This window comes from Impatiens glandulifera, chromosome 9 (assembly GCF_907164915.1).
Source record: "Impatiens glandulifera chromosome 9, dImpGla2.1, whole genome shotgun sequence".
Lineage (NCBI taxonomy): Eukaryota > Viridiplantae > Streptophyta > Magnoliopsida > Ericales > Balsaminaceae > Impatiens > Impatiens glandulifera.
This window is the reverse complement of record NC_061870.1, coordinates 19,430,879-19,455,567: the sequence shown is the minus strand read 5'-3', so window position 1 is coordinate 19,455,567 and position 24,689 is coordinate 19,430,879. Positions and strand designations below refer to the sequence as shown.

Genomic DNA, 24,689 nt, shown 5'->3' with positions numbered 1-24,689 from the left:
TCGGGTCGAGATTTATGGTTAATTTGGATATATATGTATGAGTAATGGATATTTGGGTCTGATTGTGGGTTGACCATCCGCCCATAAACTTAAAACGGTTAAAAATAAATTTAAAAATTCTATATATATATATATGTTTGGAACTTGTAACCTAACAAACAAATACAAAACTTTAACCAACTAGGCTAATAACACTTTATATTTTAAATTCAACACCAAATTTGATAAAGGTGGCATATTTTAACAATATAAGTTCAATTTTTTAACTAACTAATCTATATATATAATGATGCTTAATTTTTAAAGTGTCAGGATTGTCGCTTGAGAGCTGTGGTTAATTTAGATATATATGTGAGAATAAAGAATAATCAGGTCGGATTGTGGGTTGACCCGCACATAAACTTAAAACGGTTATAAATAAAAATAAAAATGATATATGTATGTTTCGAACTTGCAACCTAATAAAACAAATACAACACTTTAACCAACTAGGCTAATAACACTTTATATTTTAATTTCAACTTCAAATTTGATGAACGTGGGACATTTTAACAATATAAATTCAACTTTTTAACTAACTAATATATATATATATATATATATATATATATATATATATATATATATATATATATATATATATAATGATGCTTAATTTTTAAAGTGCAGGGATTTTCGGATCGAAAGTTGTAGTTAATTTGAATATATATGTAAGAGTAAATGAATATTTGGTCAGATTGAGGGTTGACCCGCCAGAAACTTAAAACGGTTAAAAATAAAAATAAAAATGTTATATGTATGTTTGAAACTTGCAACATAACAAACAAGTACAACACTTTAACCAACTAGGCAAATAACATTTTATATTTTAAATTCAACTCAAAATTTGATGAACGTGGGACATTTTAACTATATAAGTTTAATTTTTTCTAATTATATATATATATATATATATATATATATATATATATAATGATGCTTAATTTTTAAAGTGTGGGGATTGTCGGGTTGAAAGTTGTGGTTAATTTGAATATATATGTAAGAGTAAATGAATATTTATGTCGGATTGTTGGTTGACCATTCCATAAACTTAAAATAGTTAAAAATAAAATTAAAAATGTTATATGTATGTTTCGAACTTGTAACCTAAGAAACAAGTACAACACTTTAACCAACTAGCCTAATAACACTTTATATATTAAATTCAACACAAAATTTGAAGAACGTGGGACATTTTAATAATATATGTTCAACTTTTTAACTAACTAATATATATATATAATGATGTTTAATTTTTAAAGTGTTCAGATTATCGGATTGAGAGATGTGGTTAATTTAGATATATATGTAAGAGTAAAAGATACTTGGGTCGGATTGTGGGTTGACCCGCCCATAAACTTAAAACAATCATAAATAAAAATAAAAATACTATATGTATTTTTTGAACTTGTAACATAACAAAATAAGTACAACACTTTAACTAACTAGGCTAATAACACTTTATAATTTAAAATTCAACTCAAACTTTAATGAATGTGTGACATTTTAACAATATAAGTTTAACTTTTTAACTAACTAATATATATATATATATATATATATATATATATATAATAATACTTAATTTTTAAAATGTCGGGATTGTCGGGTCGAGATTTGTGGTTAATTTGGATATATATATGTAAGTGTAAATGGATATTTGAGTCAAATTATGGGTTGACCCGCCAGTAAACTTAAAACGGTTAAAATTAAAATTAAAAATGCTATATGTATATTTTGAAATTGTAACCTAACAAACAAGTATATCACTTTAACCAACTAGGCTAATAATACTTTATATTTTAAATTTAACACTAAATTTGATAAACGTTGGACATTTTAACAATATAAGTTCATCTTTTTAACTAACTAATATATATATATATATATATATATATATATATATAATTATGATTAATTTTTAAAGTGTACGGATTTCTAGGTCGATAGCTGTAGTTAATTTCGATATATATGTGAGAGTAAATGATACTGAGTCGAATTGTGGGTTGACCCATCGTAAACTTAAAACGGTTAAAAATAAAAAATAAAAATACTATATATATGTTTCGAACTTGTACCTAATAAAATAAGTATAACACTTTAACCAAATAGACTAATAATACTTTATATTTTAAATTTAACAACAAATTTGATGAACGTAGAATATTTTAACAATATAAGTTCAGCTTTTTAACTAAGTAATATATATATATATATATAATGATGTTTAATTTTTAAAGTGTTCGGATTGTCGGGTTGAGAGCTGTGGTTAATTTGGATATATATATATTAGAGTAAACGGATACTTGGGTCGGATTGTTGGTTGACCCGCACATAAACTTAAAACGATTAAAAATAAAATTAAAAATATTATATGTATGTTTAAAACTTGCAACCTAACAAACAAGTACAACACTTTAACTAAATAGCCTAATAACACTTTATATTTTAAATTCAACACTAAATTTGATGAATGTGTGACATTTTAACAATATAAATTGAACTTAAATAATTAATTATATATATTATGATGTTTAAATTTTAAAGTGTCTGAATTATCGGGTCTAGAGTTGTGGTTAATTTGGATTTATTTGTGAGAGTAAACGGATGATATATGTATGTTTCAAACTTGCAACCTAACAAAACAAGTACAACACTTTAACGAACTAGGCTAATAACATTTTATACTTTAAATTTAACACCAAATTTGATGAACATGTGACATTTTAACAATATAATTTCAACTTTTTAACTAATTAATCTATTTATATAATGATACTTAATTTTTAAAGTGTCCGGATTACCAGGTCGAGAGATGTGGTTAATTTAAAGGTTACTTGGGTCGATTATGGGTTGACATGCCTATAAATTAAAACGGTTAAAAATAAAATTAATAATGTTATATGTATGTTTCGAACTTGCAATATAACAAAAAATGTACAACACATTAATCAACTAAGCTAATAACACTTTATATTTTAAATTCAACTCCAAATTTGATGAACGTAGTGGGACATTTTAACAATATAAGTTCAACTTTTTAACTAACTAATCAATATATATTATGATATTTAATTTTTAAAGTGTCCGGATTACCGGGTCAAGTGTTGTGGTTAATTTGGATATATTTGTGAGAGTAAACAGATGATATATGTATGTTTCGAACTTGCAATCTAACAAACAAGAACAACAATTTAACCAACTATATTAATAACATTTTATATTTTAAATTCAACACCAAATTTGATGAACGTGTGACATTTTAACAATATAAGTTCAATTTTTTAACTAATTAATCTATATATATATAATGATTCTTAATTTTTAAAGTGTCCGGATTGTCGGGTCGAGAGATGTGGTTAATTTAAATATATATGTGAGAGTAAAGGATACTTGGGACGATTATGGGTTGACCTGATCATAAACTTAAAACGGTTAAAAATAAAATAAAAATGATATAGGTATGTTTCGAATTTATAATCTAACAAAAACAAGTACAATAGTTTAACCAACTAGGTTAATAACACTTTATATTTTAAATTCAATACCAAATTTGATGGACGTGAGACATTTTAATAATATGAGTTCAACTTTTTTAACTAACTAATAATAATATATATATATATATATATATATATATGAGTAAATTGATATTTGAGTCGGATCGTAGGTTGACCCGCCCATAAACTTAAAACTATTAAAAATAAAACTAAAAATATTATATGTATGTTTAAAACTTGCAGCTTAACAAAACAAGTATAACATTTTAACAAAATAGACTAATAACATTTTATATTTAAAATTTAATTCTAATTTTGATGAACATGGGACATTTTAACAATATAAGTTCAACTTTTTAACTAACTAATTTATATATGATGCTTAATTTTTAAAATGTTTAGATTGTTGGGTCGATAGGTTAATTTGGATATATATGTGAGAGTAAATGGATATTTGGGTCAGATTGTGGGTTGACCCGTCCAAAAATTTAAAACGGTTAAAAATAAAAATAAAATTTATATATGTATCTTTCGAACTTGCAATATAACAAAACAAATACTAACACTTTAACCAAGTTTGATTAGGATGTGGTTAAAAAATATGAATCATATATTTGATTGACTAAAGTATGATGTCACGATATTAAATATTATAAAATATGAATCAAATATTTGATTGATTAAAGTAATATGTGAGAAGATAAGTTATTTACAGAAATGAATATTTTTTATTTTAATATATTTTTTATGATTTATTATGAATTTTAAGCATTAAATACATATTATAATTTTGTTTTTTATTAAATTTATTTTATTTATATTTTCATCCTTATAGATCGCACGAGAATCTTCCTAGTTATTTTAATCACATCTGTATTATTTCATAAATGAATAACACAATATTAAATCATTCTCAATTGTAATTTCGTTGTAATAGAAAATCAATGAAAAAACATACCAACTCCTTCTATGAGGAGTAATCATGAACTGGATGTGATACTTAGAGCCGTCAATTTGGGTTAAGCCCGTTGAGTTGACCCTCTCTGCCAAACAATTTAGACGTGTTGAGTTGAAATATTAACAACCCATTTGGAAATGGGCTTACATGGGCCAACCAGCTCGGATCGCGGGCTAGTCGGTTCGGGCTTAGGTTAGCCCGCAGTTGGTAAAAAAAATCAAATTTGATTTATAGCCTTATAGGCATATACTGCATAGCCCTAGTTTTTTTTCTCTCCCAGGCATCATCAATCAATAAATCCTAAACCCTAAACCCTATTATGATATTTGGATATATTTTAAGAAACTAAAGGGTATTGATAATATAAAAAAGGGTATTGATATTTTAAGAAAATAAAGGTTATTGAATTTTTTTAACTACATTCATTTTTTTGTATTTCATATGTAGATAAAAATCAAGAAGGCAATGTAAAAGTTATTGTACAAACAAGGATCAAATGTTCTAGAGGATGTTGATGCAAACATTGAAGAGAAAGGAGATGAAGAAGAAGGATTTGACATGGATTATATCTCAATTGATGATATTCAAAGAATGTTGACTTACTGATAAAATTTTCAAATTTTAGTTACTTTGTTGAACTATTTGGTCAATTAATATATAATGATAGATAAGACTCTTATTTGGTGTATATTATGACTATTTGATCATGCATGTTTTTGAACTCATGTTTTTGAACTCATGTTTTCTAAAACTATTAATGATTTTTATTTATTTTTATTTATAGTGAGACAACTCGTGGGCTGACCCGCCTAACCTATAACCCACCATGGGTTGGGTTGGGATTTTAATCCTGTCGAGATGGTGCGCCGACTCGCCGTTGACCCGTCAAACTATGGGTTTTTGTGGGTAGGTCTTCCCTACCATGGGTTGGTTGGCCATTTAGAACGCTCTAGTGATACTAATAGAATCAAAGCTAAAAAAATTGATATGTATTATAATATATATATATATATATATATTCTATTTATAAAATAAAAATATTTACATAACCAAAAATAACATAATTTATATTGAAGAAAATTATTTTAAAATATATCTTTTATTATTTGAATAAGCTTAAGTAAGAAAATGATAATTAGAAATAGTGAAAAACTCGATAAAAAACACAAATCTTAGTCTAATACATTTAGACTTATCCCCTCTTTTAGTCTAACGGTAACAAAAGGTGAATATTCTCACCCTAAGGTCTTGAATTAAAGCTCGTCAAGAGGTCAATATTCTCACCCTAAGGTCCTGAATTAGAACACAATTAAGGCCGGCTACATTCTTAATTCGTTGTCCCATTTGTTTATTTTAGACCTTAAAAATAAAAATCAAATAATTCTATATTTTAAAAATAAATATATATATATATTAAAAGAGAGATTAAATAATTAATAAATTAAATATATAACTTAACATTAAAATGCAATAATAAATAATTTCTAAAAAAATTAATCATATATATAATGAGAGGTAAAATAAAAAATAAATTAATTAAGAAAATAAAAAATTTATATATGATAGAGATTAATTAATAGTAGATTTAGGAGAGAGAATAATATTGTCACGCTTATATATGAAATTATATATGAAAGAGTGAGGAAGTATTTATTAAAATTATCTCTATTTAAATAAAATAAAATTGTATTTTTTTTTAACTAAATAAATTATTTTTATAAATCATCACAAATCAAATTTAATTTAAATAACACAAATTTAAAAAACTTGAAACGAAAAGTGAAAAAAATAAATTGAAAGTTAATTTAATATTTAAAAAAATAAAAATAAAATTTATCCGTTTTTAAGGAAAATTTGATGAGATGGCCTCATAAGAGGTCTAATTCCATAAAAGGCCCACGTTTGATAAAGTTGGTAAAAAGGGCATTTTTGCCCTGTGAAATGACCGCAATGCCCCCGATAACCCATTTATTGTTGATATGCGAGAATAATGTAATTCTCGCACATCATTATGCAAGCATTACATGATTCTCGCACATCAACATGCGAACATTACACGATTCTCGCACTTCATGTAATGCTCGCACATCTGAGTATATATTGAGATTCGGACATTTGTAAAATATATGAAAATGGCTAGGGTTTCATATCGGTTTATAATAGGCTACGAAAGAAGACGATTGAAGAATCTCTGCGACTGAGATTCTACAAGGAATAGAAAGAGAGAAATAAAACTTGTGGTATGAAGGGTGGTTTCAAAGAAGATGCAGAAATCGGTAGTGGTGGTTGTCGACATGCTTTTTCATCACAAACTCTACATTCGTTACATCAAGCGCACCTCCAAATTCATGGCTCACGACGAGCAGAATCAGTGTAACATTGGCGATCATGTGAGTTCAAATACACGCACAATCTCATTTCATTTTGAATCAATCAATAGCTAGGGTTTTAAAAAACTAAATCATACCGTTGAGCAAACGTAAGAATTGGATTGTTGCTGAAATATGAAAAAAGCTCAAATTTATCGACCTATACATGTTGGTGGTAAGGATGTTATAGTTTTTTCTCTTACCTGATCTTTGTTATGGTTTTGACTGTAATTAAAAAGATGTGTAATATATGAAGCATCAGGTAATTGACAAGTGAAATTAAGCTTCAATTGATGGTTGGTTGGTTTATATGGTAATTGATTTTGGGATCCATGTAAGGTTTACATGTTAATGGTTTTGTCGACGCCTTTATTTCTCAACTTCCTGTAACAGATTCTTATTATTCGAACTCTGATATTATTGTGAAATTGCTCATTTAGACAGATACCTATTTGACAACGATATATCTTTTCATGCTATATTTTCAATAGACCGAACTACTTTTTCATATGAATATACTACGATCATTTACAAACTTACAGGGAAACTAGTTATAAAGTTTATTTGCTTACGTGGCCAAAAAATCTAACAAAAAAAAAAACATGTTTATAGCTTGTTATCAAAAGAAACATTGATCATTAATACTATGGCTGAGATTCGTTGTGTTTACATAAACAAAGAATGCTTTATGAAGTAACTAGAGAGCTTTGTTGTTGATAACTTTTTGGAATTACTATTTTCTATTCAATCATAAATCTTCATGTTTTTCTTTTTCTCGACGTATGGAATTGGAGAAGCATTTTAATTTGACATTTGACAGCAATTGTTTTTCGACAAGCTGACTGAATCTTAATGATACACAATAAGTAGTTTTTTACTGTCTTACATAGCATGAATAGCGGCGTTTGACCCTTGGCTTTGTTGTGAGCATTAAAGTTCATCATTAACCAATGATATAAGGAAATACAGTTCTTCTTGCAACCTCAATCCTTTTTATCATGTTGTTTAATGAATTTACCTTTAGCCAACTGATGGGTGAATGAACTCAACAATAACTAACAATTCAATGTTAATTACTGTAGGAAGCTGAAACTTGTAACTTGATTAGTGGAAGATATAACTGCTTTATCAAAGTATGGTCCTATGTGAAGATGTGATGCATAAAAATGGAAACTACCATTGTGAATCAGGTGTTATGGAGGAGACTGGACAACAAAATCTTGAGTTAGTGCCTCCTAAAATAGGAGATGGTGGGGTGAGATTCATTCTCTATTTGGAACTTTACTTATCATTTAAGTTGTTGAGAGCATAATCTTCTATTTGTTGAACTATCTTGCATGTGGAAAGTTGATTTTTTATGCCCTATTTTGATTATAATTCTAATCGAAATGAATGATTTTTTAAGTTTCAATTCTATCCATCCAACTTCCAAATTTTCATTCAATGATTTGATTATAGTTAGTAAGTCACTTTGATTGATTGGTTGCTTGCTTAACAGACATACCTGTCCCATGAGGAGTTCCAAGAGAAATTCCAAATGCCAAGGAGAACCTTTTATGGTCTTCCTAAATGGAAACAAAACAAGCTAAAGATGTCTCTCCAATTATTTTAAGGATTTAAGAACGAAGCCTTGTTTTTTTGTTATGGACACGGGTTTCCAGGCTCCACAATTTTTTTATGTTTGTCTTGTGTGTTTTGTTTAAGGAAGTCAACTTTGTTGTGTACTTCGAACTCCTAAAATCTTACTTCGAACTCCTAAAATCTTATGATTCTATATAAGACTAACAGATTTTCAAGTTGAGATAACTTCTTAAATTAGTTAAATTTTTTTGATTTTTACAAATCAGGGTGTTCACAAACCTTTTTTAATATCAAACTAATATCATAAGATATCTTGAAAATAAATGATTTATACTTTAGATGATCATAAACCATTATGTACTTTTATGTTCACAAAACTACTCTAGTGAAGTATTATAAAGATTATTGGGTTTATGTATCTATCCATCAAAATTTAGTAAAAGAGGTTAAAATTTTGAAGTTAGGAATAATTTTTTCACAACTCAGCAATCAAAATGACTACAAGTATTGCAAATATAACAAAAATTCAACCAACCAATTCCAGACAGTAAAAAAAAATAATATTGTGAAATTAATAAAATCATCGCTTCTTGAAACCATACTTCTTGCGTTCCTAAAATAGACCAGTTTTAGCACTTCCTAAGTTAACAATTTTTGGACAGCCATCTCTATATTTCTCATGTTGGGTGCATTTCTTGCAGTAATAGGCATATGTAATCCCAACTCCTCCACATATGACACAACTCCCCTGAAAAGATCCGTAGTTACATTCATCGCATACCCTTACAAGGGTGCAAGGCCTAACGTAGGAGTCACAAATTACACATTTTCCATTCCAATTGCAATCCCAAGTTGCTTCCTGCACATTATCAAGTCAGGATGATGCTTAACCATTATTTTTCACCTCCCAAATTTATGTTATTCTGAAATTGATCAACCAATAACTTATTAGTTTAACTAAACTCAATTCATGAAAACCTAATTTTAAACAGAAAATAAATTTCATACCAAAGGTTATCTAGACCTGTAACCAGAATTTCATTGATGGTTTCTTAGTCAAATACAGATCTAGATTCAAATTTAAATTCAGATTCAGAAAAGAGTTTCCAATGAGAATGATGGATGATCATGAAATAAGTGTATATATAATTAACTGCTAGTGAGGCTTAAGACAGACTCATAAAATAAAGGCTCACAAGAAAAGTTTTGATTACTATGATCCAACATAATGCTTCTTTCTTCTACTAACATTAAACCACTTAATAACCTTGTCTTTTGTTATTTATTATTATACTTGTCTTATTCATTTCATACTTAAAGTTGCTTCAAAATATACTAAATGATTTCCTTAACCTAGAAAAATTGTGAGTGTTACAAACAAAAGTACCTCCAAAGGCACATGTAGCCTCAACTCTGTTATAACCAGGTCCAATTTTAGACGATCAATTTGAGCAGCTCCCAGATGTCTATCGGGTGTCATATTATAGTCACCTGTGAAAACCATAGTAAAATCTCCCACTTTGGCATAAAACATTGCAGCTCCAATAACCTAAAGTAAGGAATAAATTATACTCTAACAAATGTTAAGCATCAAATAATGTGGACATGAAATTTATCAGTGCAAAATAAAACAGAATGGTGTTTATAAAAACCAAGGTTTAGAAGAATTACATGGCCTGCATAGTATGATCAGAACTGAATTGTCCAATTTAAGTGGAATGGCAAATACCTTATTGCCCAATTTAAGTGGAATGGCAAATACCTTATTGCCCAATTTAAGTGGAATGGCAAACACCTTTTTTCATACATTCTAGAATGTGATCAGAACTGAATTGTTCTTCTTCTTCCATCCGTTCAATCATTACTTTCCTATAATCCTCCAACATGAGTGGAGCCAAAACTTTTGTAGGATACTATATTAATAAGTTCACAAAAAATTGAAAATAAAAAGAGCAGATCAGATGTTGACCAGATCCAAATGATTGCAAATTATCATTTGAAAAGTAGTTGCACAGGTTAGTCTTCATGTCAACAATTCAACATAAAATTTGAAGGAGAAAATAGATGGTTAGTACAAATGGGTGATGATAATACAGGTCAAAGCACTATCAAAATTGTCAGACTTGGAGATGAGAGAAAAATCAGGATAACGACTGTGATCAAGATGACCCATATGCATGCCACAGTCAAACATGATCCTCCTGCCATTAATGGACAACACCACACAGCTCTTCCCAACTTCTTGTCCCGCACCTGAATCACACAAGAGAAACTCTCAGGCAGTTTATTCATTACCAGAAGTGCAGTTACATAGAAAGAGAGATAATAGTATACCAAAAACGAGACAACTGATAGTCAATTCTTCCTCCACACAGGAAAGACAGTGATCACACTGGTTTTTATAAAACATAGAAATAAAGACATGATTTTTCATGGTTAGAAATACTACAACTTTTAAACTGTCGTGACAATCTAATAGATACTAATAGATTTAGAAATCAATCTGAAAACAATGAACTGTCGACAGCCACCATTACCGATCTCTGCATCTTGTTTAAAACCACCATTTCTACCACAAGTTTCATTTTTCTCTTTCTATTCCTTGTAGAATCGCAGTCGTAGAGATTCTTCAATCGTCTTCTTTCGTAGCCTATTGTAGATCGATATGAAACCCTAGTCATTTTCATATATTTTACAAATTTCTGAATCTCAATATATACTCAGATCTGTGAGCATTACACGAAGTGCGAGAATTATGTAATGCTAGCATGTTGATGTGCGAGAATCACATATACGAGAATCATGTAATGCTCGCATGATGATGTGCAAGAATTACATGATTCTCGCATATGTAATTCTCGCACATCAGCAATAAATGGGTTATCGGGACATTGCGGTCATTTCACAAGACAAGAAGGCCATTTTTGCCAACTTTATCAAACGTGGACCTTTTTTGGAATTAGACCTCTTATGAGGATCATTTCATCAAATTTCCCACTCTCAAAGGTCTTATTAAATTTTAATAATAATAATAAAATTTTTGCAATAAAGTGATAAATATTCATATTTTATTTCTATTCCTCGCTTATAACAGAGGAACAGAACCTTTAACACTTATTTATATTTATTTCTTCGGCGTATATCTATCTTCTATTATTCAGTCCTAGAGAAAAAAAGAAGCATTAATGGTTTTTTCAAAGAAAAAGAAAAAAGTATATCACACCCAAATTAATTTTGGGGACTATAGTAGGGACGTCAGTTAACTCACAATGAGGAAGAAGAACCTCATTTTAAAAATTCTACAAAGAGGAAGATAATGGATCTCTCCTTTTAATATTTCAAATTTAATATTTCAAATTTTATTGATAGATACCAAAATTTGAAATCATTGAAATATAAGCTTATATCTAGTATATGCGATTATAAATAAATTAAAAAAAGATTAACCAAGATTAAGAATCAAATGCAAAAACAATAGAAGATAAATGGATTGAAATCTTGAAAATAAGATTGAAGATGATTTTTTTTTTAGAACGCTGGGTTCCGCTACTCCTATGGAGTGCGACTAATCCTCGCGGGTTAAGTACATAGCCCGCAAACATACTTAACCAATTAACCAGGCGCAGAATTTGCCGCCTGACGGGCTCGAACCCAGGACCTCATGGAGGATATCCACCTCTTGTTGCCACTAGGCTAGAAGAGGGGATGATTGAAGATGGTTTGATCAATATGGAAATAATTTATGATCAAATCAAGCTTATCCACAATGTTATGGTGGAAGAGGATAATTCATTTCTTCTCCATTTCTTTAGCATTTGATTCTCAATCTTAATTAAATATTTTTCAATGTATTCGTCGTCTATATTAGATATAAGCTTACATTTCTATTATTTCAAATAAGGGTATCTATAATAAAATTTGCAATATTATAAGGAAGAGATCTGACATTTTTCTCTTTGTAGAGTTTTCGTTTAGAATGAGGATCATCTTCCTCCTCGTAGAGTTTTTTTTGTTTAAATGAGGTTCATCTTCCTCGTTCTTCGAAGTCCGTAGGATAGTCCCCAACATTCATTGGAGAGGATTCACTAAATGATTTCTAAAGAAACATTCATTGGGGAGGATTCACTAACTAATTTCTAAAGCAACATTCATTAGGGAGGATTCCCTAACTGATTTCTAAAGAGAATCATTATCGGTGAGATCTACTAGTTCTTTTTCTAAAGGAGGTGCACACTTCTTCGAAGAAATCATTATTGTTCTTCTTTTCTCAGGGATGACCGAAATTATTAAAACTATTAATAATAATATTAATAGAATATAGATATGTAAAGAGAAGTGACAAATCCAAAAACAAAATTTAAAAGGGTGCTTTAAAATCTATCAAAGTATACTTTTTTTACTATACAACACTTATATCAACACTTACAAAGATACAAAGATTTTTGCCTTCATTACCTGAACTTTCGAACTTCAAATGTGGTAATGTACAAGGGTGGACAAACCTACCAATTCGGTATTTTGGATGAATATCCGTCTTTAACTTTTTTTAAATTGCAATCTGTATCCGATTCGATATCCGACCACTATCCGATCCAAAAATACAGGATTGGATCGGTCCGTCGGATATGCGCTGATCCACCTTTTTTCTTATTTCTAATTTTTTTCATAGTCTAGAAAATAGAATCACTATAAACTGAAGATTTTAAAGGCAAAGCTTTTGTATACAGAAACCAATTGCTTTAGCTGAAACAAGTGCTGATTCTATAATCTATGTTATGTTAAGCTAACAGTATTATCAATGGCTTTATTTCAAGGTTTGCCTATGCTAAACAAATCAAGCTTCTCTATTTTCAAATAAGGATTCATTAAAGTAAGCTATATTTACAATAAATTTTAAGTAGTTTGAACTTTGTTAGCCACTCCATTTCATAAGTAATGATAGAAGTTTATTATTTTTGGTCAAAAATTTAGAAAAGTTAATATCATTTCTGTCAAAGATAACTAGCACACTTACACAAACAAACAAATGACATGTAGAAAGACATAAACATTACCAAAACAATAGAATCGCAAATTGAAGAATTCCGAGCTTACCTAACAGAATATGCAACTAATTGCTTTCTTCCTTGGATGTGTTTTAGGCGACCATTGACTCGAACATACATATCATCCCTGTTAAATATGGATAAATCATTATATTGACTTAAAGTCAAACATACATATCATACCATTTGTTTATCTGAAAATAAAGAACCAAATAGAAAAACCTACTCGACATCTTCCATCTCTTTGTTATCAAAGTTTTCATTCACCCTGAAAGAAAAAGCAGAAGTCAGCAAGTTAAATCAAGAATTTTGTCTAGATATCTAGATTAGTTAGTAGTCAAATTCCATAATATATGAACTCTTTCCTATGCAAAACATAAATACAAATACCATCTATTGCAGTGAAATCGTGCAGTCCCATCATCAAGTGCAAAAGATACATCAGTGATCCTTTGAGTCTTGCTGGACAACATTCCAATCACGGTAATCTGAAAGTGATGCAAATAAATATACAGAATCGGTCTTTACTTCATTAAGAGAAACAGATCCCCAAACATAGACATACGAAAATACATAGAGTTTACCAGATTTTATACATTTCTTATTTCAGCACCATCGATAAGAAAAATTGATTTATCATCTCCAGATTGAATTTCTGCATCTTGTTTGAAACCACCATTCCTACCACAGGTTTCATTTCTCTCTTTCTATTCCTTGTAGAATCGCAGTCGTAGAGATTCTTCAATCGTCTTCTTTCGTAGCCTATTGTAGATCGATATGAAACTCTAGCTATTTTCATATATTTTACAAATGTCCGAATCTCAATATATACTCAGATCTGCGAGCATTACACGAAATGCGAGAATCGTGTAATGCTCGCATGTTGATGTGCGAGAATCACATATACAAGAATCATGTAATGCTCGCATGATGATGTGCGAGAATTACATGATTCTCGCATATGTAATTCTCGCACATCAGCAATAAATGGGTTATCGGGGCATTGCGGTCATTTCACAGGACAAAAAGGCCATTTTTGCCAACTTTATCCAACATGGACCTTTTTTGGAATTAGGCCTCTTATGAGGACCATTTTATCAAATTTCCCACTATGAAAGGTCTTATTAAATTTTAATAATAATAATAAAATTTTTGCAATAAAGTGATAAATATTCATATTATATTTTTATTCCTCGTTTATAACATAGGAACAGAACCTTTAACACATATTTATATTTATTTTCTCTGCGTATATCTATCTTCATTTATTCAGTCCTAGAGAAAAAAGAAGCATTAATGGTTTTTTCAAAGAAAAAGAAAAAAGTATATCACACCCAAATTAATTTTGGGGACTATAGTAGGGACGTCAGTTAACTCACAATGAGGAAGAAGAACCTCATTTTAAAAATTCTACAAAGAGGAAGATGATGGATCTCTCCTTTTAATATTTCAAATTTAATATTTCAAATTTTATTGATAGATACCAAAATTTGAAATCATTGAAATATAAGCTTATATCTAGTATATGCGATCATAAATAAATTAAAAAAAGATTAATCAAGATTAAGAATCAAATGCAAAAACAACAGAAGATAAATGGATTGAAATCTTGAAAATAGGATTGAAGATGGTCTGATCAATATGGAAATAATTTATGATCAAATCAAACTTATCCACAATATTATGGTGGAAGAGGATAAATCATTTCTACTCCATTTCTTTAGCATTTGATTCTAAATCTTAATTAAATAATTTTCAATGTATTGAAAATATATTTGATATAAGCTTACATTTCAATTATTTCAAATAAGGGTATTTATAATAAAATTTGCAATATTATAAGGAAGAGATCCGACATCTTTCTCTTTATAGAGTTTTCGTTTAGAATGAGGATCATCTTCCTCCTCGTAGAGTTTTTTTTGTTTAAATGAGGTTCATCTTCCTCGTTCTTCGAAGTCCGTAGGATAGTCCCCAACATTCATTGGAGAGGATTCATTAAAAGATTTCTAAAGAAACATTCATTGGGGAGGATTTACTAACTAATTTCTAAAGCAACATTCATTAGGGAGGATTTCCTAACTGATTTCTAAAGCGAATCATTATCGGTGAGATATACTAGTTCTTTCTCTAGAGGAGGTGCACACTTCTTCGAAGAAACCATTATTGCTCTTCTTTTCTCAGGGATGATTGAAAGTATTAAAACTATTAATAATAATAATAATAATAATAATAATAATAGAATATAGATATGTAAAGAGAAGTGACAAATCCAAAACCAAATTTAAAATGGTGCTTTAAAATCTATCAAAGTATACTTTTTTTACTATACAACACTTATATCAACACTTACAAAGATACAAAGATTTTTGCCTTCATTACCTGAACTTTCGAACTTCAAATGTGGTAATGTACAAGGGTGGACAAACCTACCAAATCGGTATTTTGGATGAATATCCGTCTTTAACTTTTTTTAAATTGCAATCTGTGTCCGATTCGATATCCGACCACTATCCGATCCAAAAATACAGGATTGGATCGGTCCGTCGGATATGCGCTGATCCACCTTTTTTCTTATTTCTAATTTTTTTCATAGTCTAGAAAATAGAATCACTATAAACTGAAGATTTTAAAGGCAAAGCTTTTGTATACAGAAACCAATTGCTTTAGCTGAAACAAGTGCTGATTCTATAATCTATGTTATGTTAAGCTAACAGTATTATCAATGGCTTTATTTCAAGGTTTGCCTATGCTAAACAAATCAAGCTTCTCTATTTTCAAATAAGGATTCATTAAAGTAAGCTATATTTACAATAAATTTTAAGTAGTTTGAACTTTGTTAGCCACTCCATTTCATAAGTAATGATAGAAGTTTATTATTTTTGGTCAAAAATTTAGAAAAGTTAATATCATTTCTGTCAAAGATAACTAGCACACTTACACAAACAAACAAATGACATGTAGAAAGACATAAACATTACCAAAACAATAGAATCGCAAATTGAAGAATTCCGAGCTTACCTAACAGAATATGCAACTAATTGCTTTCTTCCTTGGATGTGTTTTAGGCGACCATTGACTCGAACATACATATCATCCCTGTTAAATATGGATAAATCATTATATTGACTTAAAGTCAAACATACATATCATACCATTTGTTTATCTGAAAATAAAGAACCAAATAGAAAAACCTACTCGACATCTTCCATCTCTTTGTTATCAAAGTTTTCATTCACCCTGAAAGAAAAAGCAGAAGTCAGCAAGTTAAATCAAGAATTTTGTCTAGATATCTAGATTAGTTAGTAGTCAAATTCCATAATATATGAACTCTTTCCTATGCAAAACATAAATACAAATACCATCTATTGCAGTGAAATCGTGCAGTCCCATCATCAAGTGCAAAAGATACATCAGTGATCCTTTGAGTCTTGCTGGACAACATTCCAATCACGGTAATCTGAAAGTGATGCAAATAAATATACAGAATCGGTCTTTACTTCATTAAGAGAAACAGATCCCCAAACATAGACATACGAAAATACATAGAGTTTACCAGATTTTATACATTTCTTATTTCAGCACCATCGATAAGAAAAATTGATTTATCATCTCCAGATTGAATTTCTGCATCTTGTTTGAAACCACCATTCCTACCACAGGTTTCATTTCTCTCTTTCTATTCCTTGTAGAATCGCAGTCGTAGAGATTCTTCAATCGTCTTCTTTCGTAGCCTATTGTAGATCGATATGAAACTCTAGCTATTTTCATATATTTTATAAATGTCCGAATCTCAATATATACTCAGATCTGCGAGCATTACACGAAATGCGAGAATCGTGTAATGCTCGCATGTTGATGTGCGAGAATCACATATACAAGAATCATGTAATGCTCGCATGATGATGTGCGAGAATTACATGATTCTCGCATATGTAATTCTCGCACATCAGCAATAAATGGGTTATCGGGGCATTGCGGTCATTTCACAGGACAAAAAGGCCATTTTTGCCAACTTTATCCAACATGGACCTTTTTTGGAATTAGGCCTCTTATGAGGACCATTTTATCAAATTTCCCACTATGAAAGGTCTTATTAAATTTTAATAATAATAATAAAATTTTTGCAATAAAGTGATAAATATTCATATTATATTTTTATTCCTCGTTTATAACATAGGAACAGAACCTTTAACACATATTTATATTTATTTTCTCTGCGTATATCTATCTTCATTTATTCAGTCCTAGAGAAAAAAGAAGCATTAATGGTTTTTTCAAAGAAAAAGAAAAAAGTATATCACACCCAAATTAATTTTGGGGACTATAGTAGGGGACGTCAGTTAACTCACAATGAGGAAGAAGAACCTCATTTTAAAAATTCTACAAAGAGGAAGATGATGGATCTCTCCTTTTAATATTTCAAATTTAATATTTCAAATTTTATTGATAGATACCAAAATTTGAAATCATTGAAATATAAGCTTATATCTAGTATATGCGATCATAAATAAATTAAAAAAAGATTAATCAAGATTAAGAATCAAATGCAAAAACAACAGAAGATAAATGGATTGAAATCTTGAAAATAGGATTGAAGATGGTCTGATCAATATGGAAATAATTTATGATCAAATCAAACTTATCCACAATATTATGGTGGAAGAGGATAAATCATTTCTACTCCATTTCTTTAGCATTTGATTCTAAATCTTAATTAAATATTTTTCAATGTATTCGTCGTCTATATTTGATATAAGCTTACATTTCAATTATTTCAAATAAGGGTATTTATAATAAAATTTGCAATATTATAAGGAAGAGATCCGACATCTTTCTCTTTATAGAGTTTTCGTTTAGAATGAGGATCATCTTCCTCCTCGTAGAGTTTTTTTTGTTTAAATGAGGTTCATCTTCCTCGTTCTTCGAAGTCCGTAGGATAGTCCCCAACATTCATTGGAGAGGATTCATTAAAAGATTTCTAAAGAAACATTCATTGGGGGATTTACTAACTAATTTCTAAAGCAACATTCATTAGGGAGGATTCCCTAACTGATTTCTAAAGCGAATCATTATCGGTGAGATATACTAGTTCTTTCTCTAGAGGAGGTGCACACTTCTTCGAAGAAACCATTATTGCTCTTCTTTTCTCAGGGATGATTGAAAGTATTAAAACTATTAATAATAATAATAATAATAATAATAATAATAATAATAATAATAGAATATAGATATGTAAAGAGAAGTGACAAATCCAAAACCAAATTTAAAATGGTGCTTTAAAATCTATCAAAGTATATTTTTTTACTATACAACACTTATATCAACACTTACAAAGATACAAAGATTTTTGCCTTCATTACCTGAACTTTCGAACTTCAAATGTGGTAATGTATAAGGGTGGACAAACCTACCAATTCGGTATTTTGGATGAATATCCGTTTTAACTTTTTTTAAATTGCAATCTGTATCCGATTCGATATCCGACCACTATCCGACCACTATCTGAAGGATTCAAAAAGTAAAACTCACAATCGTTATCATATACCAGAGATATCGAAGACTTACTTTGGCCGGATAAGATGAATAGTCAGCGAGCTGAGACGATTGAGACATGGGAACTGAACAGACTGGAGAACATCATCTTCAAGGAGATAGAGAGAGAAGCAAAAGAAATAGATGATATTAATAACACGGTGTTTAAGCCTAGGGCCGGCTATTAGGGTGGCAAGAGGCCCCCAAAATTAAGAAGACAAAAAAAAATAATAAGTTTTATGTTTCTTTCTCTTCACTCTCTCAAAAAAAAACATTTATGCCCTAAATCTTAAATCGCCCAGGCCCATACTTAAACCCCTTATTGGATTGCAAGTGTAGAAGGATGAGAATGAGGAAATAACGTAGCTAATTGACTCTTCGGCTTTTCTGCTAATAAATGAAACAAACGATTGAGTTGTATTGATTAAAATGGCAGAATTTTTTTTTTCTTTTTCTAGATATATGTGTTAAGGTTCTGTTTGATTATTATAAACAAATTAAGAAAAGAAATATAAGGATGAATATTAACCATACCTATACTAGTCTTACTTAGCTACCACTGTTGAAAAAAAATATATTATTATTGAAATTTAATAAGACCTTTTTGAGAGCGAATAAATTAAAAAAAATATATATTTATTTAATTATAAAGAAAAAAAATTAATATATAAAAATAAATTAGAGATAATTTTAATAAATATTGCCCTCAAGCATATTTATATTCTCTATACTAATTAAGTTATCCCCAAATAAAGTTTTAATATATAAACTCTCACAATATTGATTTTCTCTTAAATATATTTTTAATTATTTTTCTTTTCTTTTCTTTCTTATTAAATATAATTTTTTATTTTTTTAAATAATTTATTTTTTATTTTATCTCTCATTATATTTAATTAATTTTTTATATATAAATTTATTAATTATTGCATGATTAATGTTAAGATTATTATATATTTAATATATCATATAATTTTTTATCTCTCTTAATTATTTTTTTATCTTTATATTTTCTTTCATCATTAATTTTATATAAATATATATATATTATAGGTTTTTTTCATTATACATTTTATATAAATATACAAAAAGTTGTAATTTATTACAAACACGCATCTCTTGTGTTTATATTTACAGAGAGATTTAGATAGGATAAGCAACAACGATGGTTGTAGGTTTTAGGTTCTATTATAGCTCGTTTCTACACTAGAGTTTTCTTCTTTTTCATTCTTCTTGACTCGCTCATACTCTTCGATGATATCCGGTAGGTAACTGCTTTGTTCCTGTGAGATTCCCATCTTGGAGGCGTTGTGCCATTTCTCGAGTAAGATTTGTGGTTAATTGGCCTATTTATGGTAATAGTGTTTCCCATGTAAGGGGGCATGATATCACAACTAAGCTATTTAAATATGTCGTGAGTATAGTAAGAAGTGACACATTCCAAACCATGAGTGAAATCATTGGTTCGTCACCCATCATATAGGTCATTTTCTTGATAGGATACCATTAAAGTAATTTCATAGCAGAGTCATTATTTTGTGTGAAAGGCCCAAGTATAGATCTTTTCATCCTTCAATACTATAGGGAAAGACCCATAGAGTCATCAGGGATCGTTAGTGGGAAGCATTCGAGTATGTTGAGAAGCCAAATATAAAGTATTAGAGGTGAACCTCTTTTGTTCATGGTGGGGGATAGAAATGACTCATTTAATCCCATAAATGTTTATGCTAGGATGAGACCTGAAGAGTTTTGGTTTCCTTTGCACAGAAGATAGGCTACCTCTAAGACTGGTTTGGTATCTGACGGGGTGAGGAAGAAATTAGCCAATAGTATGGTTACTATCACCATTGAAGATCCTACGATTAGAGAAATTTCTCCATTCATGACTTCCATTTTGGTCCATTTGCGGAAGACAATGGTAGCTTTCCTCATGATATTTTCGAATGTTGTTTTAGTATATCTAAATTCTTGTTGCAGCATCTTTCTTAATGACATTGATTCTATAAATGGTTTAAGATGTATAATATTCTTATTGTCAATCATTAAAATAACCGTGAATTCTTCTATGGTATGGCACATTTGTTTGTCTCTCATGAAGAAAATTATAAAGACGGGGCTCCATCTTCTTTGAATTTGCATTATGAAGTTCTTATTTATTTTGAAATTTATGAACCTCATGATAGCGCTTAGCCCGTAAATCTTATGATTCCATCCATTTTTATGGAAGTTGTCGACCCAAGGGATTAAAGCAGCATAGTCCAACATAGACATCGTTTGCGATTGAACATATAAAACAATTTATAAAAATATTTTGTTTTGAAAAGGGTACATAAAAATATACATATATAGTAGTCACGTAATTGTTTAGTGACGAGGTTTAGTTGTTTGGACACGTCAAACAATCAGCTTGGATAAAGTATCTAGAATTTTGATGTTATGGTGAATCATAAGAGAGTATTACTCAACGATAGTAGAGGGGGTTAACACCTCCATAAACCGGGAAGTATCAACTCAATCGAGAATTTTCCCTCATCTCCACAATGCCTACGTCCTATTAGAAAGCTCATTGCCAAAGAGAAGGGTCGATCCCAAGCATTTTAGTTCAAACTCTCGCAACATCGCTCGGTTTGTAACAAGTTGTCATTCATCAACAACTTTTGCACATAATTTGTAGAAGTACCAACTCATATCGTGTACTTCTGAAAGTAATTAGGGCAGTATACTCTTTATAGATCCAAGAATTTATTAGGATAAAAGCCTATGCATATGCTAGGTGATATACCTTTTAGACGTGTCAATTAATTTAAAAATGTAGTAAAAATGTTTTCAATAGCCAAGTTTTTATGTTTTGAGTTAAACATTTTAATCCTCAACTGAGTCGCTAAAAAGTTGTAACCCCTAGAAATCCCTTGTCCCGGAAAAGCTTGAGATTCGATAAATTATAACATCGGTTTGCGTGATGAAAATTTTTTAATAAAATATTATTTTAAAAGATTTTTACGAAAAAAATGTGTTTTAACTTTTTAAAATAAATTATAACAATAATTAATTTTATGATCAATTTTAAATAATCTTTTGGATTTAAAATAATCAAATTAAAATTTGATTAAAGGAAATCTGTATTTTAAAATTAATTAATTTAAAAGATTATTTTTTTGATGAAAGAGTCGTCAATTGATTTTTGACTTAAAATCAATAAAACCTTTTTGTATACGTATATAAACTTATATTTGACTAGAGATTCTTTTGAGTTTGATGTTTGATGATACCCGCGAAAAGGATTTTGCACTATATCATTTATACACGTTAAAGAATTATCTCTACTATATAAAATCTTGACTTTAGAAAAAATTGTTTTTATTACGTTTTATTTGATTAGTTATTTTTCAAGTCCTAAACATGCACAGATTTTTCTTGTATTTAAAATTATATAATAATTTTTAAATGTTAGTCTATGTGATTGAGGTTGATGATTATCTAGAGGTGGGTCGGTACAGTATACCTTAATATTTTATCCATACCTTATACCTTACCTAAAATTTCGGTATGCAAAAAATGCATACCTTTACCTTACCTTGATTTTGGTATACCTTGTTTCGATATACCTTAATTTCGGTATACAAAAAATTCATACATTTACCTTACCTTAATTTCGGTATACCTTATTTTCGGTATGGTATCGGTATTAACCTTTGATACCTAAAAAATATATTGATTTTAAAAAATAAATCAATCTTATCGGTAAGGTAGAGATTGTATATATTGAATAATATTTCAGTATAATTATATTTTGATATTATTCAAAAATTATATTTCTATAATTAAATTAATTTCAATTCATTTAATTATTTTCTTATAAGTATTATATATATTTATATATATATTAACTTATAAATACTATTTCGATATTTCGGTATATCTTGATATACCAAAATTTTAAAAATCTCGTACCTTTACTGTACCAATAATTACGGTATCGGTCATACCTTACATTTTTTCGGTATACCTTAAAAGTCGATATTTTCGATATATTATGGTACGATATTTTCGATATACCCTTAATATCGGTAATTTTCCCCACCCCTATGATTATCGATGAAGGTACTTGAAAAATATCAATTTAAGGCATTAGAATCTAAAAATAAATTCCAAACAGGTCCTTATCGAAATAAGTTTTATAAAAATATTTTAAAAATATTTTGAAATTGTTTTCTATTTTTTTAGATATTTAGAAAATGGTCTAGGGCTTCTAATTTAAAAAACAATTTCGAACAAACAAGCCTTATGATCGGTCCTCTCAGTCGCGGGTGTCAATCCCTCAATCGCGGATGCTGGACTTTTTGTCGGGTGTGGGAGATCCTCGGTCAAGGTTAGAATTCCTCGATCATGTGTAGGGGATTTATCGGTTGTGTGCGTTAATCCTTCGGTCGGGTGCTGGAATTCCTCGGTCGGGTGCGGGGAGTTCTCGATCGAGGCTAGAATTCATCGATCGGATGTAAGGGGGGTTCGATTTTCTCTGTCGGAAATCGAAACCAGCTGAGTTCCTCGGTCGGATGAAAATAATCCTCGGTCAAATGCAAGAATTCCTAGGTTGGGTGCAGGTTCTCGCGATTGGATGTTAGGATTCCTCGATCGGATGTAAAGGATCTTCGGTCGGCAAGAAAATCAAACTACAGGTTTGATGATATTTATTGGAGCCTCTATTCTTCAATATGAGGGTACGAGGAGCTTCGTCTAGTCCTAAGGATCATTTATAACATCATAATGATCGAATGATGCATCGGTATGACGTTCTATTCGATTCAAACAGTTCTTGAGAAAAAAATCAGATTTTTGAATTTAAATGTTTTATTGGGTATAAAGAGTTTACAAATAACTTCTTTATACATGTTATGATCAAATAAAACCATAATATGAACAATGCATGTTCGTTTTAACAAAGTCAAGAACTGAAATTTTTTATTTTTATAAAAAAAATTGGTTTTTGATCAAATATACTCCTAACACCCCTAGAAATGATCTAAATATACTCCTAACACAACTAGAGATGTGTTAGGTAGGTTTTCGGATCACTGTTCTTCAGTTATAACACAAGAACATAAACCCGATATTGAAAATTTTCAAAATTAAATTTGGATACTTTTGATTTGGACCGATTGATTCAAATTGTTTTCGACTTAAATCATGCAAATGATTTTAGGATCATTTTCCAATCAAGAAATTGAAAATTAAGTAGTATGTAAACTGGTTGAACTAAAATGTAAAAATTTCGATTTAAATTAATAAGTTGAATTACAACATGAATGGAAGCTTACAATGAGTTGGAGAACACTCCTGAACTTTTTTAGAAGCTTTGTGTTTACCAATAACCAAGCTTTAAGGCCTTACACAAAATTTCAAAATTTTCAATATAAGCTTGAAAATTTTAATGGAGGATTTCGTATGTAGTGGGTTGAGGGCTTAAGATTTTAATCCTTGCCTTCGTTTTGCCTATGGAAGCTATCAAGTGGATCAAATTTTAGACAAAAGGATCGCTCTTATCGGATTAGGTCATCAGTGCCTCTATACTTAGGTGATCATTTCAGCCTTTGAATCACTACATTTGGTTGAGTATCAACTAAGTTCCACTTTTGAAAAATTAAAAGTTTTGGTTGATCATCTTTAT

General features: G+C 29.5%; 1 protein-coding gene and 1 pseudogene across 1 annotated transcript; both read right to left on the bottom strand.

Annotated features, from left to right (window-relative positions):
• Positions 1–8,905: 8,905 nt before the first annotated feature.
• LOC124913646 lies at positions 8,906–9,341 on the bottom strand (annotated as a pseudogene).
• A 1,124-nt stretch (positions 9,342–10,465) lies between these two features.
• LOC124913878 (cleavage and polyadenylation specificity factor subunit 3-II-like) lies at positions 10,466–11,072 on the bottom strand. The gene is made up of 3 exons (XM_047454312.1): positions 10,985–11,072; positions 10,782–10,839; positions 10,466–10,700 (listed from the first exon to the last, which is right to left on the bottom strand). The coding sequence occupies exons 1-3, from the start codon at positions 11,030–11,032 to the stop codon at positions 10,516–10,518; spliced, it is 291 nt and encodes a 96-aa protein (XP_047310268.1). The 5' UTR covers positions 11,033–11,072; the 3' UTR covers positions 10,466–10,515.
• Between the last annotated feature and the right edge of the window lie 13,617 nt (positions 11,073–24,689).

Bases quoted from the DNA above. Each gene is read 5' to 3' on its own strand.
- LOC124913878 (XM_047454312.1), bottom strand. From the start codon at position 11,032: ATGAAACTTGTGGTAGAAATGGTGGTTTTAAACAAGATGCAGAGATCG. The intron at 10,840-10,984 runs GTAATGGTGGCT...TATAAAAACCAG, and splicing joins TAAACAAGATGCAGAGATCG to TGTGATCACTGTCTTTCCTG. The intron at 10,701-10,781 runs GTATACTATTAT...TGTGTGATTCAG, and splicing joins TATCAGTTGTCTCGTTTTTG to GTGCGGGACAAGAAGTTGGG.